Source organism: Phascolarctos cinereus, unplaced genomic scaffold, assembly GCF_003287225.1.
Source record: "Phascolarctos cinereus isolate Bilbo 61053 unplaced genomic scaffold, phaCin_HiC Scaffold_4;HRSCAF=312, whole genome shotgun sequence".
Lineage (NCBI taxonomy): Eukaryota > Metazoa > Chordata > Mammalia > Diprotodontia > Phascolarctidae > Phascolarctos > Phascolarctos cinereus.
In genome coordinates, this window is record NW_027555847.1 from 91,987,958 (window position 1) to 92,008,642 (window position 20,685).

The window sequence follows — 20,685 nt, forward strand, 5'->3', positions numbered from 1 at the left end:
ACATACAACACTGGTAGAATGGGGTTGGCTGGGTTTGTGGATAGAAATGGCTCAATGGGAAGGGGATGATGCTTTCTTGTATCTTGGCTGGTCTGCAGTTTTGTAAGCACGGACCAGGTGGCATTTGGGAAACACTCATGTAACCAGTGAAATCTACATTCCCCAGCCTAACTTCTGTCAATTTCCATCCCATCTCAGTACTTAGCACAATGCTTGGCACATAGCAGGCGTTTAATAACTGCTTGTTGACCTTTACAACTTCATCTCTCTGCCCTGGTCATATTACTTTCCCAGCATTCTCCAACATTTCTTTCTCTCTCCTCTGAGGAACCTTCCTTGACAGTCTTCCACCATCAGTGGTCATTCGTGTGCTATGGAAATTATTCACCAGGTCTGGACTCAGCTTGCAACATTTCAGCTGTCCTTTGTAGAATCATAGACTGCCAGAGATGGAAGGGATCTTAGAACAGGGGTTTAGAACCCAGGGTCCACTTGAACTTTTAAAAAAAAATTTTTGATAACTATTTCAATGTAATTGTTTTCTTTTGTTAACTTTTTTTAATGTTGATAACTGTACTTCAATGTAACTGGTTTCCTCTGTAATCGCAAGTATTTTCTTGTATACATTTGAAAATATCACACAAGAAATTGAGAGGATGCCCATCAGTTGGGGAATGGCTGAGCAAGTTGTGGTATATGAATGTAATGGAATACTATTATGCTATAAGAAATGAGGAACAGGCTGACTTCAGAAAAACCTGGGAAGACTTATATGGTCTGATGCTGAGTGAAGTAAGCAGAACCCAGAGGACTTTGTACACAATAACAGCCACGTTGTTCGATAACTAATATTGTTAAACTGAACCCTTCTCAGCATTACAAGGATCTAAGACATCTCCAGAGGCCTCGGGGTGGAAAATACTGTCCACATCCAAAGAAAGAACTATGGAAGTCGAATCGCTATCACTTATTTTTACCTTCTGTTGAGTTTTGTTTCATCTTTCTGATGGTTCCTCCTATTGGTTTTAATTTGTACTTACAACTTCACTGATGTGAAAATATGTTTAATGGGTATGTAAATGTAAAGCCTATACCAGATTGTGCGCTGTCTTGGGGAGGGTCGGGGGGAGGAAAAGGGAGAAAAATTTTCAACTGAAAAGCATATGGAAAAAATGAAAAAAGAAAAGAAAAGAAAAAGAAAATATCACACAAGGAAGGGGTGCATGACAGCACACCAAAGAGGTCCGTGACACACGTGAGGTAAAGACCTCTTGTCTTAGAGCGCACAACATTCCAGTGATAAACTTGTATTGAATGAACCCAAAGGAGGAGTGAGAGTGGGGAGCAAGAATTCCAAGTCCTGTACCCCAACCAGTGAGTCAAGGGGTGGGAGGGCAAGTGCAGCCAGTACTGGGAGGGTAGCCAGAGCCAATAGGAAGGAGCTAGGTCTCAGTGAGAGCCAGAAAATGGAGGGAGTGAGAAAGGAAAAAGTTTTAGATGGAAGCAGGTTTATTATGTCAATTATGCTATGTTAATTAATTAATCATGTTAATGAATGTTAGCAATGGAGCAGGCATTCCAAAATGTGTGAGGGTGTGACTAAGATCTGGAGTAAAAAACTGAAGGGGATGAACTTAGGGGAAAGAAGAAAAAAGGGAAATGAACATTTAAGTCCCTACTATGTGCCAGGTACTGTGCTAACTGCCTTAGAAACATTATCTCGTTTAATTCTCACAACTACCCTGAGAGGTAGGTGCTATTGTGATCCCCATTTTACAGTTGAGGAAACTGAGGGAACAGGTCGTGGGGGCACAGGGATAGAGTCTGTAAAATGATAACCAGAGTTTCCAAATGGAGTTGGAGAGGAGTGTGAACAGGCCGTGGAATATGTTAGCCATTGAGGAATAAATGAGTCCAGGCACAGTAGCAGTGGCTGGACAGAGATCTGATGCGGGAAATAATTGGGAGCTGCAGAAGGTTTTGGAGTGAGGAAGTTGACATGGTCAGGCCTGTGCCTTAGGATGATTATTTTGAGTTTGGGGAATCATCTCTGGAGAGCGGAAGCAAAGGAGACCAGGAGTGACATACAATAGGGAATTACAGTAGTCTAAGCCAGTGGTGAGAAGGGCTTGAAGTGCGGTGACACAACAGTAATGATGGGGGCGGGGTGGAAGAGATGGGGGAAAGATATGTTGCTGGGGCAGAAACAATGCGCCTTGGCCGCTGATTAGGGTGGTGAGGGAGTGGGAAACATTCCCCCTAACAGCCCTCTAGGACAGATAGTGCAGGATGCAATCCTCCCCCGGAGTACACTCTCCTCCCTCTAGGGACCACCATGCTCACCCTTCAGTCATGCTCCTCTGCCAGGGTACCCCATCATGTGACACAATGGGGGTCCCAGTGCCATGACACCCCTTTCTTTCCTAGGGCTCACCTCCCCCCATAAACTCCTGGGGTAAAGGGGATGGCCTTCAGGTTCTCTGAGGAATAGGAAATACCCTCTTCTATGATCTCTGCATGGTGAGGGGGGTGCCTACCACATCCCTTCTAACTCCCCCTACTCCCCCCAAACCCTACAACTGTTTGGGCCAAAGTAAAATACTTCACTTCCTGGCCCTGGGGGGTAGGTGTTGGTGTGGGGTGGGGGTACCAGGGCTCAATGCATCCACTCCCCCTCAGTGCCTTCTTCTACTTTCCCCAACCCCCTCCCTTCAAAAATACCTCCAACTTTTAGGTCTACATACCTGACTCTCTCATCTTTCCCCACCCTGTAACCCAACACGTGTTCGCCATTTCCAGATTGATGGTGGGCTTAGGCAGGCAGATAGGGAGAACAACCGAAGAGAGTTTCAAAGAGCGCTTTAGCTGCACCAAGGCGATGTCATTTCCGTTGGGGTGACTGAACTTGTATCTCGGGTGAATGATCACCTGCATGATCTCTCGCCTCTGACTTTGCCAACTAATCTTCCTGAGGTCCGTGAAGCCTGCATACACCTCGAAGTAGTCCAGAAAATTCAGGGCTCTGAGGAGTCAGGGAAGGAGAAGTGACATCACCACCACTTGTGTCCAAGTTGAGGGAGTTCAGTAAAATCCCACCCTCTCCAGGGAGCCTTCTCTGACCAGTCCCAGACCACCACAAACTCTCTTTTCCCTGCCCTCCTGTGGCACTAAGACATGGGAGTCATATCTCATGTTATTATAACATTATATCATTATATTACAATATTATATATTATATTGGTGTAATGACAACCAAACCCAGCCCGTCCTAAGCTTTCTCTTTGCAGGGCAGTGTGGCTTGGTGGATAGAGTCTAACTCACTGGATTTGGGAGTCAGGATGACGTGGGCTCAAATCCTGTTTCTGACATTCGCTAGCGGTGTGACCACAGGCAGCCTCTCTGAGCCTCAGTTTCCCTATTTGGGCTGGATGATCTCTATATGGTCTGTTCAAATTCAAATCTGTGATTCTATGATCCTTCCCTAAACTCCAATAGCAGACCCTGGCATTTACTCAAATGCTTATTTATTGGTGATCTTCTAGAAAGGGCATAGAACTTGGAGCCAGAAGACTTGGGTTCAAAACCTCCCTCTTCTCCTGAGTAGCTGTCATACTTAGGCCAGATTGCTTTTCTTAGCCTCAATTTCCTTGCCTGTGGGATGCTGTCTGTGCACCTTTGAGTGGTATGTATGTAACAACGAACTCTTCAAGCTGCTTATAGGAAGCAAATGTGTTATAGATGCACAAGGACCCATTGCAAACGTAAGCTAGTCTTACTCCTCTAATCCTAAATCCAGTTTATACCTCTCTAGGGTTTTCAGAATGGCCAGCCATCATTCCTGTCAATCACTGGGGGCTAATTTCCAGTCACATGGGACTCATCTGCTGAGAATCCACTGATTGGATACTGAACCAGAGAAAAATAAGGACCCAGGGGACCTTTTAAAAAAAATGGAGGCATTATTTGGCTGGCCTTGTCCTGACTAAGCTTTCAGGATGACCGGAGGTAGCACAGCCAGGGAAAGGAAGCTCCTTCCCAATGCTGGGGTTCTGGTGCTCTCAATCACGTGGCACCTAGGTTTGTGGGGACTTAACCAAGCTGCCTCTATCTCTCCTTTAGTGGGTCTGCGGTTTCCACCGCAGCAGAAGTTGGCTGGTGATAATGGCAGCATCTGGACTGGGCTTTCAACAAGAAACATGAGCATCAGAGAGGCCACCAGCCCTGGAAAGATCAACCTAGAACTCTCAAATTCAGACAATGCCCAGAACAGGGATGAAATTCAAAGGGGACAGAGACTGTTTTATGTTCCAACAGGTCGTGAATATGGCCTTCCAGCTGACCATGTCAATGGGAATAAGTAAGCTTCTGAATTCTGTTCTGGTCATTCTGTAATGTGAACCATGATCTTCCTGTGCTTACCATGGCTTTCTTCGAGGAGAAATAAATCATCTGTCTTGTACCTAATCCGTATTTGTTCATTGAGTGCTTCTTTAACTCTCCCTCCCAACATTTTTGGGGGAAACCCTAGCCTAGAGCCAAAAGTAAGATTTCTCCTTGGAGTAGCCGGGAGTGGGTGGGGGGTGGTAAGAGCCAATGAGTATGAGAACTGGAGAGCCTCCTTCCCCTAGTGAGGGCTCAGGCATGAACCCAGTGCACCAGAGTCACAGAATTTGAGGGTTGGGAAAGACTTCAGCAGCAATCTATCAACCCGTATCCAAGGGGGAAAAAATCCCCACTGGCACACACCGGACAGTCACCTTGTTTCTGCTTGAAGACTCATCACCTCCTAAGACAGCATCTTGCTATAGCTCTAATTATGAGGAAGTTGGTTCATTTGGTTGTTTTTCCTCTAATACCGAGCCTAAATTTGCCTCTGAAATTTTCACCCAGGTCATTGTCACCAAGTCACAGAGGAGGAAACCAAGCCTCATTTAGGCTAGGTAAATGAACGATCGAGGTAACGTGGCTGGAAATTGTTGGAGCTGACATCTGAAACCCTGGTCTGCTGACTGCAAGTTCAACATCCTCCCCACTATGCAATGATTCCTCACACACCGCCTTATAGGTCGTTACATTTACCTGTGTGTGGGCATTGTCTCCCCAGATGCATTTTAAGTTCTGAAGGACAGAGGCTAGGATGAGATATTTCTTTATAGTTCCTGAGAATTTTTAGTGTAGCAGCTCATCCATGGTAGAGGACCAATTACTAGCCATCGATTATCTGACTGATAATCAGAACCTCTCACAAATACATATATATATAAAATCCTATAATATAGCATATGCTATATATATATAGCATATGCTATATTATAGGATATATGTTTATTATAGAATACATTATTATGGTATATTGTTGATAGTATATATTATATATGATATGATATATAATCATATGTATAATATTTTGAATATACAACTAATATACATAATGTGTATAGAATTTATTTTATGACATACTAATATATCATATGTGATATATACTATTATGTCACATGATATATACTACTGTATCACATATGATATGTACTAATATATGATATATCATATATAATACTTTTAATATATAATAACATATGTATCCACACATATGTATATATAAAGTGCTTTCTACATTTCAAAGCCCCTTCTGAGGCATCATCCCATCGGTCCCACAGAATACTGACAAGGCATAGGCAAAACCCCTCTTTTGTGACATTGAGTAAGTGACTCTGATATCCTTGGGCCTGTTTCCCTTTTTATAAAATGTGGGTGCTGGACCAGTGGATCTCAAAGGCCCTTGCCAGCTCTAAAGTTTAAGAGGTGTTATTATCATTATTTTAGGCATGAAGAAATGGAGGTGATAATAAGTGGCATTTCTTCAAGACGGTAAGTTTGCCAAGCAATTTAGATGAATGATTGCATTTGATATTCATAATGATATTTTGAATTGGGTAGCAGAAGTATTATTTATCATCCCCCATTTTACAGAGTAGGAAACTGGAGTTAGGAAAGGGGCTGGCCATTGCCCCGGCCATGTAGCCAGTGATTTCCAGAGGTGTGATTTCTTCCTGAGTTTCTCATTACTGTGGAGGACCCCACCATCCTCCCATGCACTCATCCTCAACCCCTTATTCTCTCTCACTCACCATATCCAATCTGTCACTAAAGCCTGTTGATTTTGCCTTTGTAACAACATTCATATATTCCCCCTTCTCTCCCCTGACACTGCAGGGCAACCTCTTATCACTTCCCACCTGGGAGTTGAAATAAACTGCTGGTTGGGCTTCTTATAACAAGTCTCTGTACGTCCCCCACCCAGCTGTCAAAGTGAGCTTCCTAAAGCACAGATCTAACCCCATCACCCCTAATCTGTAAACACCAATGGCTCCCTATCACCTCCAGGATCAAACATAAGACCCTCTGTTTGACATGCAGACCCCTTCATGACCTGGCCCCTTCCCACTTTTCCAGTCTTCTTATACCCTATGCCCTTCCCCCACCCCACATACTCTTCCATCCAGGGACGATGGCCTCATTGTGGGTCCTCCAACAAGACACTCCGTCTTCCGAATCTAATTTTTCACCGGCTGTCCCCTGGGCTTGGAATTGTTTCCTTCCTGATCTTCATCTCCTGGCTTGCTTCAAGTCCCAGCTAAAATCCCGCCACCCACAGGAAGTCTTTTCTGATTTCCCCTTAACTCTAGTGCCTTCTCTCTTTTAATTATTTCCTGTCTATGCTGTATGTATCTTGCTTGTACATAGCTGTGCACATCTTATCTCCCCCCTTACATTGTAAGCTCCTCGAGGGCAGGAACTATCTTTCACCTCTGTTTCTAGCACTTAGCACAGTGCCTGGTTGGTGCGTGGTGTTGTTCATTTGTGCCCAATTCTGCATGGGGTTTTCTTGGCAGATACTGGAGAGGTTTGCCATTTCCTCCTTCAGAGGATCAAGGCAAACAGAGGGTAAATGACTTGCCCAGGAACACACAGCTAGTATGCGTCTGAGGTCGGATTTGAAGTCAGATCTTCCTGACTCCAGGCCGAGCTCTCTATCCACTGAGCCACCTTTCTGTCTGTGGCCTAGCACATAGTAGGCACTTAATAAATGCTTATTGACTAACTTGATGCCCAGCACTCTCTAGACACTACAACACATTTTCTCTCCAAGGACAAATAAAGGGGTCAAGTGGCTTGCCTGAGGTCACACAGAGTCAGCTGGGGCAGCAAGCTCTTTTGATTACAGATACAAGGTTCATTTCATTCAGAATTCAGAAAACTGGATCCTCTTAAATTCAACGAATGGAATGTTTCCTTCTCAGCAGAGCTGGGTAGTAGCACAAACTCCTCCCAGATACTGTTATTTTACAGATATTGTCTATTTTTCTATCATCTAGGTAATTAATAATATAATATCATTTCTATCATCAATAAAAAAATCTATTCCTCCACCCTCTTCCTCCCAGAGGCATCCCCTTTTAACAAAGAATAAAAGAGAGAAGGAAAAAACGTTCTATCAAAACTAACCAACCTATTAACCACTATCAGTTGAAATGAGAAGGAAGCCATATATATATATTGGTATTTGTATGACTGGCCATATACGTACACTGGGAAGAAGGCTGGGTAAGATGATTATTTCTAAGGATTCTACATGGCAATTACTTCCAACAAGAACCTAAAGTAGGAAATTTGGCACCCAGGGCGAGCAGCATATAAGGTGCTCTGAGTTGAGGAAGAGGAGGAGGAAGAGCTGGCCACTGCTCCGTGGCAGGTGTGCCCAAACTCCAGGGACTGGCTCAAGGCTGCTACAGGGTAGACCAGGTCAAGGAGGAAGGGGCGTGGCAGCAGGGTTGGGGGAACCATCAAACAGAGACCATCAAACACCTGGTCTGAGTCAGCTGTTGACAACCACAGAGAAGTGGGCTTCATTTGTCTTCATTGCCTTCCCAGCTCCAGGATGACCAAAGATTCTTTGCCTCTCATATACAGTTAACCACCAAGTTCTGTTCATCCCTTCTCTCTTCCACCCATTCTCTCCTCTTTGATACAATGAATGGGAAGAGTGTTTGAATTATAGAGTCAAAGGACTTCAGTTTTAATCCACCACCTCCCTGTCACTTACTACCTGAATAACCTTGGGAAAGTCATCTAACTCTTCAGGCCTCAGTTTCTCCATCTGTAAAATGCCTAGATTGGGCTAAGATGTCCTTAGAGTTCTACCTCTAAGTATATGGCCCTATGAAGTACAAACACTAATCTCACCCTCATATAAACCCTCATCACCATCCACTTGGCTTATTTCTTATTTCAGCTGCCTCTAATCAAGTCTTCCTGCCCCCTTTCTCCCCATTGTAACCTATCATTCATACACTACTGCTGAAGTAATCTTTCTTATACATGGATCTGATCATGCCATTATTAGGCTTCTTGAGAATTTTCAATGGCTCCCTATTGCCTCCTAAAGAAAAGTCAAATTCCTTTAACTAGCATTCAAGGCCCACCACTTTCTAGCACTGCCAGCCTCACTTTACTTCGTTCCCCTCCATCTCCAGGGTGGGATAATTTTTGGTTTTGTCATTAGGATGCGGTGCCTCACATGGTACCTGCAGACACTTGTTCAATGACTAAATGAATTTTACACACCAACCAAACTATTCTACTCTCACCACTGAATATGTGTGGTACTCTCTTGCCTCCTTGACTTTGCCTAGGCTGTGCCCTATGCCTGCAATGCTCTCTCTCCACTTCTTCGCCTGCTGAATTCTTCTCATTCTTTAAAGCCAACTCAAATGCTACCTTCTTCACTAAGACTTCCCCAATCCTCTCTGTTCCTCTGTCAGGATTCACAGGGCACATTTCCCCCCTTCTCTAAAGCATTTTTTCCATGTTAAATAATGTATTTCAGTTACCTATACTTGTGTCTAATCTCCCTACTCAAGACAGAGTCCTTTAAGGACAGAGGCCGTATCTTAACTGAAATGAGTAGGTAATTAATAGATGTTTATTGAATGAGCTCGTTCATGGTGTAATAGAGGAAGCCTTGAGATGTGCTGCTAATGGGAGAAAGGGGTGTGCCCTCCCCAGTTTTGACCAGTTCCTTCTCTGGAGGCAGCCACCCTGCGGGTGACCACATTCACCTGTCAATGAGTCCAGGCCCACTCTGGTGGATACCAAATTGTTGGCCTCCTGTCTCCTAGGCCCCCATCCATCTCTACCCCCAGCCTTTCCTGTCCCCATCTGACCTGAAAACACCGAGTACTCACTCGTCAAAGCAGTGGGCAGCCGTGAGCACCCAGTACTTGCTCAGGATGGAACCGCCACAGAGGTGGAAACCCCTGAAGAAAAGGCTCACTTGCCATGGCCATTGCCCTTTGAGGGCATCCTGACCCCCAAGGATCTTCCCTTTTCGAAAAGGCTGCCCGCACTCTAATTGGAGAGAGATACAAGGAAAGAGCCATGATTATAGAGAGCAGAGAAAATAAACAGGAGTAGGGGGTGGGTAGGGGGCAATGAAAGAGGGAAGGAAAGAGAGAGACAGAGACAACCAGAGAGGCCAGAGGTAGCCAGTGAGACACAGAAAAAGGAAGATGAAAAGAGAAACCCTGGCGAATCAATCCGAATATTTGTTAAGTGGCTCTATAAGCCAGGCACTGTGTTAAGAACTGGAAATACAAAAAGAGCCAAAAGACAGTCCCTGCCCTCAAAGAGTTTATAATCTAATGGGGCAGGGATAGCATGCAAATAAATATAGACAAAGTAAGCTATATACAGGATAATAGAGGGAAGACGCTGGAAAGAGTCTGATTGATCCACAGTCAGTAAGCACTGATTTAATAACCACTCAGCTCTGGACACAAGCTCCTCATTGGATTGTAAATTCCCTGAGGGTAGGGAATGCCTCTTTTTGTAGCTCCAGTGCTTTAGCACAACCTCTGACACGTGGTAGGTACTTAGTAAAGGTTTATTGGACTGAATTGGGGATACAAAGACAAAAACAAAGTAGTCTCTGCCCTCAAGGAGCTTATATTCTTTTGTGAGAGACAACATATATATGATCAAGCATATCTAAACTGTGTCCAAAAAAAGCAGGGTATAATTTTAGGTGTGTGTATGGGCGGGGGGGGGGGGGGGGGGGGAGGGGGGCGCGCCAATAAGTGCTACTGGTGTGGCGTCAGGAAAAGCTTCAGGTAGAAGGTAATGCCTGAGCATAGTTTTGAAAGAAGGGATGCTAAGAGGCGATCAGGAAAAGGGATTGTAGTCCTGGTGTGGAGAACCAGCCAGGGCAAAGGGAAAGAGAGGAGATGAAATGGGTGTCAACAAAAAAGGGAGAAGAGAGAGAGAAGGAAACAGGAAAGGGAGGGGGGAGAGGAAGAGATAGACAGATGAGAGAGAGAGAGAGAGAGAGAGAGAGAGAGAGAGAGAGAGAGAGAGAGAGAGAGAGAGGGAGGGAGGGAGGGAGGGAGAAAGAGAGGGAGAGAGGGAGGGGGGGGAAGGGAGGGAGGGAGGGAGAGGGAGAGGAAGAGACAGGAGAGAGAGAGAGAGAGTAACAGACAGACAGAGAGAGAGAGAGAAAAGGAGGGAGGGAGGAAGACAGACAGACAAGAATGAGAGACAGAGAAAGTTCAGGGAGGAGAGAGAGAGAAAAGGAGGGAAAGAGAGAGAGGAGGGAAGGAAAGAGAGAGAGAAACAAAATAGGAGAAAGGGGGAAAGGGAGAGAAAGAGACACAGAGAAGGGGAGAGAGAGAATAAGGGAGAGGAAAGAGAGGAGGAAGAGAATAGAAAGGGAAGGAGGAAGGGAGAAAGGGAGAGGGAGAGAAAGAGAATGGGAGAGAGGGGAGAAAGGGGATGAGAAAGAGAGGAAGAGACAGTATATTTAGGAATTGAAGCTGAAAGGAGACAAGGATTTAGAGACAGGTAAGGAGAGGAATGGAAAAAGAGGAAGAGAAAGCAGTGGGAACAGGCAAGGAGAGAGGAGCTGAGGAGGGGGCGCAGAAATGAGGGCACTGGGCGGATGAGTCCCCTTGGCGGCCACTGGTCACCAGGGAAGGGACCCTGGGACTGGCCCTTGGAATACCTCAAGCTGTACCACCTAAGTGACTCTCCGAAGCACACCCACCATCTATGGCAGAGGGAAGGGGCCACTGCCTGTGTTGGGAAAGGTTTCAAAACCAAGTTCTCCTACCTGGATTTCTGTCCTGGAAGTAACAACCTGGGAGAAATAAGAGAGAGAGATGAGCTGTAACAGCAGAGAAGACAGGAGGGGCCGCTTAGCTGGGGGAGGGAGCCCCAAGACCGCCAGACCCAGGGAAGGGGAAGGGGAAGGAGAAGGGGAGGTAACAGAAGGAGGTGAGATCAGAGGTAAAATGGGAAGCAGCAGAAAGGTAACATAACAGGAGGTGAAAGAACCAGTCCTGGGCAGTTCTCTGAGGTTCCAGGGGAAAGAAGTGACCTAATAGGGGGATTTGAGATCAAGAGGAGGTGAGAGCAGGAAGGAGGTGAGAGCAGGGGGGAGGTGAGAACAGGGAGATCATCAGAAGCCTCACTGGGAAGCAGCAGCAGCAGCCACAGGAGGGGGAGCAGGAGTCCTGGGACTGCCTGCCGGAGTGGCGAGGAGAACCCCATCTGGGCTCTAGACGCACATGCTGTGCTACCAGCTCTGGCTGGGAGTGCCCAGACCCCTCCTAGAGAGCGCCCCCTAGGCCTGGCTCTGAGCACAAGTGTGCTCTCACTGGGCCATCTCATTCTTCTTCATCACAATCCTGGGAGACACCTCCCCCACCCCTCACACCCCTCATGCCACCCGCCCCCACTGTGCCCTCAACACCTGGAATCCTACCAGCCTCCCCACATGTCATTCTCTATCCTGCACCTTCCTGCAGGCCTCAAAACTTCCCTTTTGGTTGGGGGGGCAGAGAGAACAGCACTTTACCTCTGGACTTTGGGGAGCCCCCAGGCCGTGACACCCAGGCTTCAGAGGAACTTCTGGTCTGCTGGAGGAGGCCATACAAGGGCAGACCAGATGTGTCTTCTATAGCGAGCCTCCCTTGCCTGCTTGTTGTTATTTGTCCATTGTTCTCAAAGAGGACCGTGACATCAGGGACGTGATGCCATGACTTGCAAGTGAATTGGATTTAAGTGAGGGAGGGAGGGCTGGGCAAGGTCACCAGCCTCACTTTCTCCTCAGAGCCATCTGGGTCCAGTGGCCAGATGTCTATCAAGAAGACTGGAGATGACCCCCAGAGCTAGTGGAGCTTTGTGGAGATTAAGCTTCCAGATTCTATTTCAAAGAGCCCCATTGGGCAGAAATAGCTACCCTGAGCCCAGTACAACATGGCATCGCCATCCTCATGTCCAAATTGGCAATCGATTCCCTTTCCAATCTTGTAATGGCTTCACCCAGTTGTTTTGTTGAGCATACAAGGTCTCAGATAGATTCTGACATGTCCCACGATCAGCTAAATTCAGTGGTCCTGACTCCAAAGGAGAAAGCCTTTGATTATCCAGTCTGGTTCTCTCCAGATCCCAGACACGACCTGGTCAGATTTGTGGCCACCATCCAGGAATCGGTGTGGATAAAGATCTTATCCAGTCTGTCCCTGGAGCGTCCCCCATACAGCAGCCACGCAGACTGACGCTCAGGCTACTAGGATGATACACCAGGATCCCTGCCCCTCAAGGGATATTCCTGTTATGAGGTTAATGATCATTGATGTGGAACCTTTCTTGTATTGAGTGAGCCTGGCGAAACAGGAGCTGGGTGCTCATAAGTGAGGCCCTATCAAAATGAGAGGTGGGGAAAGAGTGTGACCAGTTTGTGAAGAGCATTAACACCTAAGAGACCCAGGTAAACTCGAGGATTTTGGAGTGTTTCATTTCCATTTAATGATGGTAGCCTCTTTTGCCCTGGGTAACTTGTTAGAGGGGCCAACTCGTAATAGGAAACTGGGGATGAAAGTTGATGGTGTGAACCTGCATGTTCTATTTAGAAGCAGCTAGGGCCCAGCAACTGCTTTTTCATAGTGAGCGGTCACTTTGGGGAACCTGAAGTTTCAAAAGCTTAGTGGTCATTTGGCATGGCCAGCCCTAGGTGTTTGCCAAAGCTGTCAATGAACCACTCAGCCTGGTCTTTAAGGTCATGATAGAGTCAGAGGCGTGCCACACGGCGAGTGCTGAATTAATGTTTTGATGTGCATCACCATCCTCTGTCTATACAATTCCAGGATCCAGCCAGGCACGGAGGAGTGTTGATGGAGGGAGGATGCTTAGGGGACCTGAGTTGAACATAAAGGAGAAGATGGTGGAATGATGTCCTGATCGGGGGTGCCTGTGGGTTTCCCTTCCAGCTTCCTGGCCCAGACGAGGAGAGCCTGGGTGCATGAATGGTACCACGAGGGCAAAGATGCATGCAAAGAGAATGTACCTATAATGTACAGAAGCAGAGATGGGCACTGTTTGGGGAGGTGGGGAGACCAGCTCAGGAGGCAGGAGGCCTGTGTAATCTGGGTCATTCTCTGCTATCAAGCTGTCAGGGTGCTCTGAGTTCCTGAGTCACTATGACACCCCAGACACGGACCCACTGAGGAAGCTTTCCATGAGTGGGAAAACTTGGGAGTAGCTGGAGTCAGGGTTCTGGGATGGGCAATTGATCCCTGGTTCAGGGATGGTCACAGGGATTGGGTGCATTGACGTTAAGTTGCTCTGATCTACTTCTAGTATTCTGACTCAAAGTTTCGTAGGAAGGAAGCATTTATTAAGTACCTACTATGTGATAGGTATGCTTTGCAAATATTATCTCATTTGATCCTCATAACAATCCTGTGAAGTAGGTGCTATTATTGTCCCTCTTTTACAGGTGAGGAAACTGAGGCAGAGAGTAAATGACTTGTCCAGGGTCACATAGTAAGCATCTGCAGCAGGATTTGAATTCAGGTCTTCCTGACTCCAGGCCCACTGCTCTATGCACTGTGGTGCCACTTAGCTGCCCTTCAAATCATACCATATGTGTTGTAAATGACTTTTACTGGGAGCACAGCAGGGGTCAGGAGAAAGAGGAGAAACTGTCAGAGCAGGAAGGAGGCTGCCAGTCCTGACCTGATTGGATAATCCACATCAGACCCTGGACCAATGGGATACTACCCACAAAGAGGTAGGGCCAAGGGGAAAGGACAGCAGCTGCTGGGAAGAGAGAGTCTGAGGGAGATACAGAGAAGCTAGGCTGACACCAGAGAGTGCCATCTGGTGTTCGGTGGTGCACATGACAGAAAGTTGGTCACCTATGAATGAATGAATGAATGATGAATAGATACATGGATGGATACTACGCCCCAAATTGTTCTTTGGGACCTCAGACTCTACATGTTCTTAACCAAACTCATCGCCTTTCCCAAAACCACTTTCCCCTCTCCCCAGTTTCCCTATTTTTCTGTTGATGGCTCCACCCATTCTGATGTAGTCCCCCCTGTCTCAAAATGTCCGAGTTATCTCCTATTCTTTGCTCCCCTTCACCCCCACATTCAATCATTCACCAAGTCCTGATGATTCAACCTCTGAGACATCTCTTGCCTCTGACCCATCTCTTTTAAGTACTACTACAACCCTACCTAGAGCCCACCTGACATCGGATTACTATAGCAGGAGCCTCTGGTTTGTGTCTCTCTCCAACCTAGGACATCTTCCTCATGGCTTCCTGTATAGTCTTCCTAATGCATGCCTGACCCTATCCCTTCCCTGAAGACTCAAAAGCCTTCAGTGGTCATAATTGCTACCCCTGTCTTTTTTGCATCAGCTGAAGCACAATAAATTCTGCTCCAACCCTCCATTTTAACCCTGTATGTGCGTCTCATTCTTAAATGCGTTTCCTGTGATTCCTCATTGCCAAAGGATAAAATACAATTTCCTCTGTGTGAAATTTAATGTCTCCACAATATAACTTCAACTTACCTTTCTGGTCTTATTCCCTCTTCCTCTTTTCAAGGACTCAATAGCCCCTTATCTCACCCTGCCCATGTGTATTGGTACAGATTGTTTCCCCGCACTATCTGAAACATATTTCCTCTGCATCTCCATTTATTTGTTTGGTTTTTGCTAGGCAATGGGGTTAAGTGACTTGCCTAGGGTCACATAGCCAGTGAATGTTATGTGTCTGAGGCCGGATTTGAACTCAGGTCCTCCTGACTCCAAGGCCAGTGCTCTATCCACTGCGCCACCTAGCTGCCCCTACATCTCCATTTATTGAAGCCCCTTTTTACCTGAGGCCCAGCTCATGTGCCCCTTCTTCCAGAACAACTGCATGCCCACCAACTTTCCATTATCCCCCTCCCTTCCCAAATATTCACAGAGCACGTTATCTAGATTTCTCTGTTCCCACCATCCCACTCTTCTTTGTATTTTATTGATCTGCATATCATGTATAGGATTGCAGATTGTACCTTAAAGCCCCATGTTAGAAAGAGCATTTTCCACCTTCGTATTGCCAGGATCCAGCAGAGAGACTGGCATAGTAGGCAATAAATTTTACTAATTTTTGTTATATATATAATTATATATTACAAATATATATAAATTAATATTATTTTGTAAGAACATATATAAATTATTGTATGTATATATAAAATATTGTATTGTGTATATTGTATATATTTTTTCATATAAACATGTAATATATTTTATGTATGTGTATAAATATCTGTATATATAAAATACATATGCAAATATATGTGTATATATGTGTATGTGTGTATGTATATATACACATACATGTGCATGTGCCTATACATATACATATACATATACATATACATATACATATACATATACATATACATATACATATACATATACATATACATATACATATACATATACATATACATATACATATACATATACATATACATATACATATACATATACATGAGGTCTTCCTAAAGCTCTGCCCTGATCCATGATCAAAATTTGGAGGTGACTCTGACTTCCTGAAGACTGTGTCAAGAGAACTCAAGTTCCAAAAACCTCCACAGATCAAGAAAGGAGCTTGGGTCTGGTGACAGCTTTGGGTCACTTGTCACTTCTCCCAGAATCACCTTAGCCAAATTCGAAGGTGTCCGGAGCTAGGCTGGCCACAGGGCAATGATGTTTTTGGCCACAGTAACCTTGAGAGTTAATACACCAAGTCAGAGAGGAGGTTGGTCTCCATTGCTGGAGAGAACGGCCACCCAGATGACATTAAATTTTCTTGTAGTTGAAGTTAATACAGGATCAGAGGGCTATGGCTGGAAGAGATGTTAGAGGTCATCCAGTCAAGGCTCATAGATCTAGGACTGGCAAGGAACTCAAGGGCCAACTAGTTCAACCCCTTTGTTTTACAGATGAGGAAACTGAGGCCCAGAGAAGTTTGGTGACCTGCCCAAGGTCACATCACTAGTAAGGAGCAAAGCCAGAATCTGAACCCAGTTTCTCTGCCTCCAGAGCCAGTAGCCTTTCCATTCATTCACTTGAAAGAGTGTAATTAATAATTCAATTTTGGATTTCTGTTATTAACTGTAAATAAAAGGATGGGACCACAGATTGTCAAAGAAGAGAAATACCTTTGAGATCACCTGATCCAACTTCCTGTCTACTGCAAGGATTAGTAACTGAACCAGCCAGCTAATTGACCAATGATTTGGAAACAAGTGGAGAAAACAACTCATTTTTGGCCCAAGTTTAATTTTTTTTAACTTTTTTTTCAGTGGTTTCATGTCATTGGAGAGGTAGTGTTCATTTCAACAAGCACTTATTGAATGCCTGCTGTTTGCCTAGCACTGTGCTAAGCACTGAGGAAACACAGACAAAGCAATCCCTTTCCTCAAAGGATGTGTGACATTCTACTAGGAAGAAACAACATTATGCAGATAAGTGAATAGATATATACCATATACATATACACGTAGATATAGCCACAAGCATTTATTAAGCACCTACTGTATGCATTAAGCATATACTGTGTGTGCTAGGTTCTGGTGACAAAGACAAAATGGAAAGGATTCATGGCCTAGAAGTAGAAGACCTGGTTACCAATTGCAAATTCTATTATTGGCTGTATGAACATGGGCAAGTCATTTAATTCTAATAAGCCTCAATGTCCTCACCTGCAAAATGGGGAAATCTGCACCACCCACCTCAGTGTTGTGAGGAAAACTTTTTCCAAACCTTACTGGGCTATAGGAATGGAAGTCATTGCTGTGTTCTTGGGCGTGAGATGCCAACTATTGTCGCCGAAGGTAATTACAGAACTCCATAAGTTTTCTCATTGCAACAGTTTAATGGGCTTATCAAAGTCTCAGTGCTTTTTTTTTTTTCAAACCACCCAAAGACTGTTTCTAGCATCCCAGAGCCACAGTGCCATCAGGAGACGCTGGCAGAGCAGCAGAGGCTGAACAGAGATCTGGGAGGCTGATGCATAACTTGTTGGTTGGGAAGTCTCTGATACCTCGACAACTTTCCTCACGTTTGAAGGTTTTGTGGGTGATAATCTGTGTGGCATTTTCTTGGTCTTCTCAATCCAGTCCAGATAATAGGATACTCTAGAGAAAACGCTTGGGGAAACAGGTATTGCACACGGCGTGCCCCAGCTTGCAATTCCCACCTGTATCCAGGTCTCTGAAAATTCACAGACAAGTGGACTTCCACAATCTTCCTGAGGAAGAGAGAGAAATTATTGGTAAGAATGGGAGGTAGCAGGAATTGGGAGAGGGGAAGTGTTTGGTCCAGTCTTGCTCATCCCCAGACAAGGAGAATCACTGACCACAGGATCCTAAAATGTCACAAAGGAAGACTCTTTAGACCACAGAAAGTAAGAGCTGTAAAGAATCTTAGAGATCATGCATTCTAAGCCCCTTACTTTATAGATGAGGAAACTGAGGCTGAGCTGGGGGTGGTCAGTGTCCTGTCCAGCATTCTGCCCACTGCAACATAAAGTCTCTTCTAGACTTGACCATGACTGCCTAACAAGATGTTGAACCTACTGACATAGACTTCTACCCAAGAGACTCTTTCATTCATTCATTCAGCATCTACTATGTACAAATAAGGCAATAAAGGAGTTTGAAGCCTGGATAAGCCACAGGCCCCGCCCTCAGGGAGTGCCAGGCATTCTTCGCCAGGTTTATGTCTCCTTTCTCTTTCTTTGCTCCTCTCCATATTTCCTAGGCACGAATCTGTGCCTCCTTCATAGTTTGGTTCAAGCTGTTCTAAGATGGTGAATGAAGTAATGGGAGCATCGACCACAGGAATCTGTAGCCTTGAATCCAGCAAAAGTCCCGGTGCTTACTACCCATGTGACCTTGGAAAAGCAGCCTCATATGTAAAGTGAGAATTAGAGCTAAGAGATCTCTCAAGAGCCTTCTAGTTCTAAAACCCTGTGATTTTGAGATTATAGCTCAGAAACAGGCCAATTTGCAGGTGACAGAAGGGTCCAGGGATGGCTAAGAACTGGGGAGTAGGGCAGACGAGGAATCACGGATTCGACCAAAATGGTGAATACTTTGACCAGACAGGGCTCTGGATTTTGCACCAAGACCAGGGACCCAGGAAGAATACAGATGATCACTCACCACACAAATTGCCCTTTGATTAATGACATCCCCAGCACACAGCATGTCCTCCTTGATATCATATATTACGCTGTCCATTATTGGAATGCCATAAAATAAACTGCATGTGTGATTGTCAATAAGAGGGATTTTAGCCTCTTGAAGATAGGTTTCTGCTGGATGTTCTTCTGTCAACAAGAAGATTTCAAAGTCAGAGCTCTTGGGCCCAGGACTTGTCTGTATCTGCCTAGACAAGGAAACTACCCTCTCCAGTATGGGCCTTCAAGGTCACAGGCAGCCATGCTGCTTTACCATGTCACCCAGCAGTGATATCTCTCACAGTGGCCCAGCACAAGCCCCTGTTTCAGGTAAGAATAGAAGCCGGTTAGGCAGCTAGGTAGCGTAATGGATAAGGCACTGATCCTGGAGTCAGAAAGACCTGAGTTCAAATTTGACCTTGGACACATACTAGCTATGTGACCCTGGACAAACCACTTTACGTCTGCCTGCCTCAGCTTCCTCATACATAAAATACAGATAACAATAGCCTCCCAAAGTTGTTGTGAGGACCAAATGAGATCATCTAAAAGCACTTAGCACAGTGCCTGACATATAGTAAATTCCATATAAATATGATGATGACGATGATGTAGACTTGTGTTTCTTGGTCTGGTTCTATCTCTGAGATATTGCATAGACCATGCTTACCTCTCAGAATTCCCTCCCTCCTTTCTACCGAATAACTTTAGTGCTTTAAAAAGCTATCACCTCTACACACTTCCTCCAGGAAGCTTCCCCAGGTTAATGCCACCTGTCCATATCTAAACATAGACATGGAGGTTTTTTTTGTTTTGTTTTTAGGCAATTGGGGTTAAGTGACTTGCCCAGGGTCACACAGCTAGTATCAAGTGTTTGATCTGAGGTCGGATTTGAGCTCAGGTCCTCCTGACTTGGGGCCGGTGCTCTATCCACTGCGCCACCTAGCTGCCCCTAGACATGGAGTTTTCAGAGTGGAAGGGAGCTCAGAGATCACTAGGCACAACCCTAGTTATGGAGGAGGAAACTGTGGACCACCAGAGGGAAATGGCCTCACCCAGGGGTGGGAAACCTGTGGCCTTCTAGGTCCTTAAGTGTGGCCTTTGACTGAATTCAAATTTTATAGAACAAATCTTTTTATTAAAAGGATTTCTCAACCCTTGGCCTAGCCCATCACTGACAGAGCTCTGGAACCCCAGAGTGGGCTTTGTCACAAACGTTAAATGGTGAACACTTTGACCAGATAGGGCTTAAAGTTAGGAGGCCCAAGCACCTTGAGGCTTCAGCGGGCTGTGCCTGCACATAAAAGGCTGGGAATTTGGCCAGGTAGGTAAAAGAGACAATGACCTTTTTCCCTAACTTTAGTTTTGTCTCCCTAATTTCTCTCCTGAATCATGTATGTAAGCGAATGGACCAGTGATTTTCAAATCTTGGGGTCTCTCTTTATACTCTAAAAAATTATTGAGGACCCTTCTTAAAGAATTTTTGTTTATCTTGGCAAAGATACTGGAATGGCATTTTACAGATGAGAAAACTGAGGCAAACCGGGTTAAGTGACTTGCCCAAGGTCACACAGCTAGAAAGTATCTGAGGCCGGAACTGAACTCACAAAGATGAGTCTTCCTGACTCCAGGCCCAGTACTCTGTCTCTAAGTGTCACCTAACTGCCCCATTGGGACTTAATTACTATTTAATTACTACTTAGTTGTATGAAAGACATGGTTGGACAGAAGTTTCATGTGCAAAAGACCTGGGAGCTTTCATAGATGGAAAACTTAATATGGGTCAAAGAAATGACTGATATCATGTTCTCTACGGTCTTTTTTTCAGTTTTAATGAGTTGGTTGTTTTAATGAAGGCCGGGGGAAAGCTGATAGACTTAGGCTGTATGAACAGGAAAAAGAGAGTATCTGAGAACAAGGAGAGTGATTGTCCCACTGTGCTCTGCCCTAACTGGAGCACATCTGTCCATGCCACATTTGGGGGAAGATGGTGGTAAGAGTCTTTCTCCACAAAAGAAAGACTAGATGGGAGGTGGAACCGAAATCATGGGACGTGAAACTTACCTAAAGGCATCGGGGTTGCTTAGTCTAGA

The 20,685-nt window shown here is 45.2% G+C and overlaps 1 protein-coding gene across 1 annotated transcript in view; it reads right to left on the reverse strand.

Moving 5' to 3' along the window:
• The window catches only part of PRSS38 (serine protease 38), a 19,267-nt gene extending 7,566 nt beyond the window's left edge, over nucleotides 1-11,701 (reverse strand). The window contains exons 1-4 of the mRNA XM_020999238.2: nucleotides 11,526-11,701; nucleotides 11,165-11,191; nucleotides 9,246-9,408; nucleotides 2,745-3,022 (exon numbers count right to left, since the gene is read on the reverse strand). Of these exons, the coding sequence (XP_020854897.1) occupies nucleotides 2,745-3,022; nucleotides 9,246-9,408; nucleotides 11,165-11,191; nucleotides 11,526-11,604 (547 nt within the window). The 5' untranslated portion in view covers nucleotides 11,605-11,701. The remainder of the gene's footprint in view (nucleotides 1-2,744; nucleotides 3,023-9,245; nucleotides 9,409-11,164; nucleotides 11,192-11,525) is intronic.
• Between the last annotated feature and the right edge of the window lie 8,984 nt (nucleotides 11,702-20,685).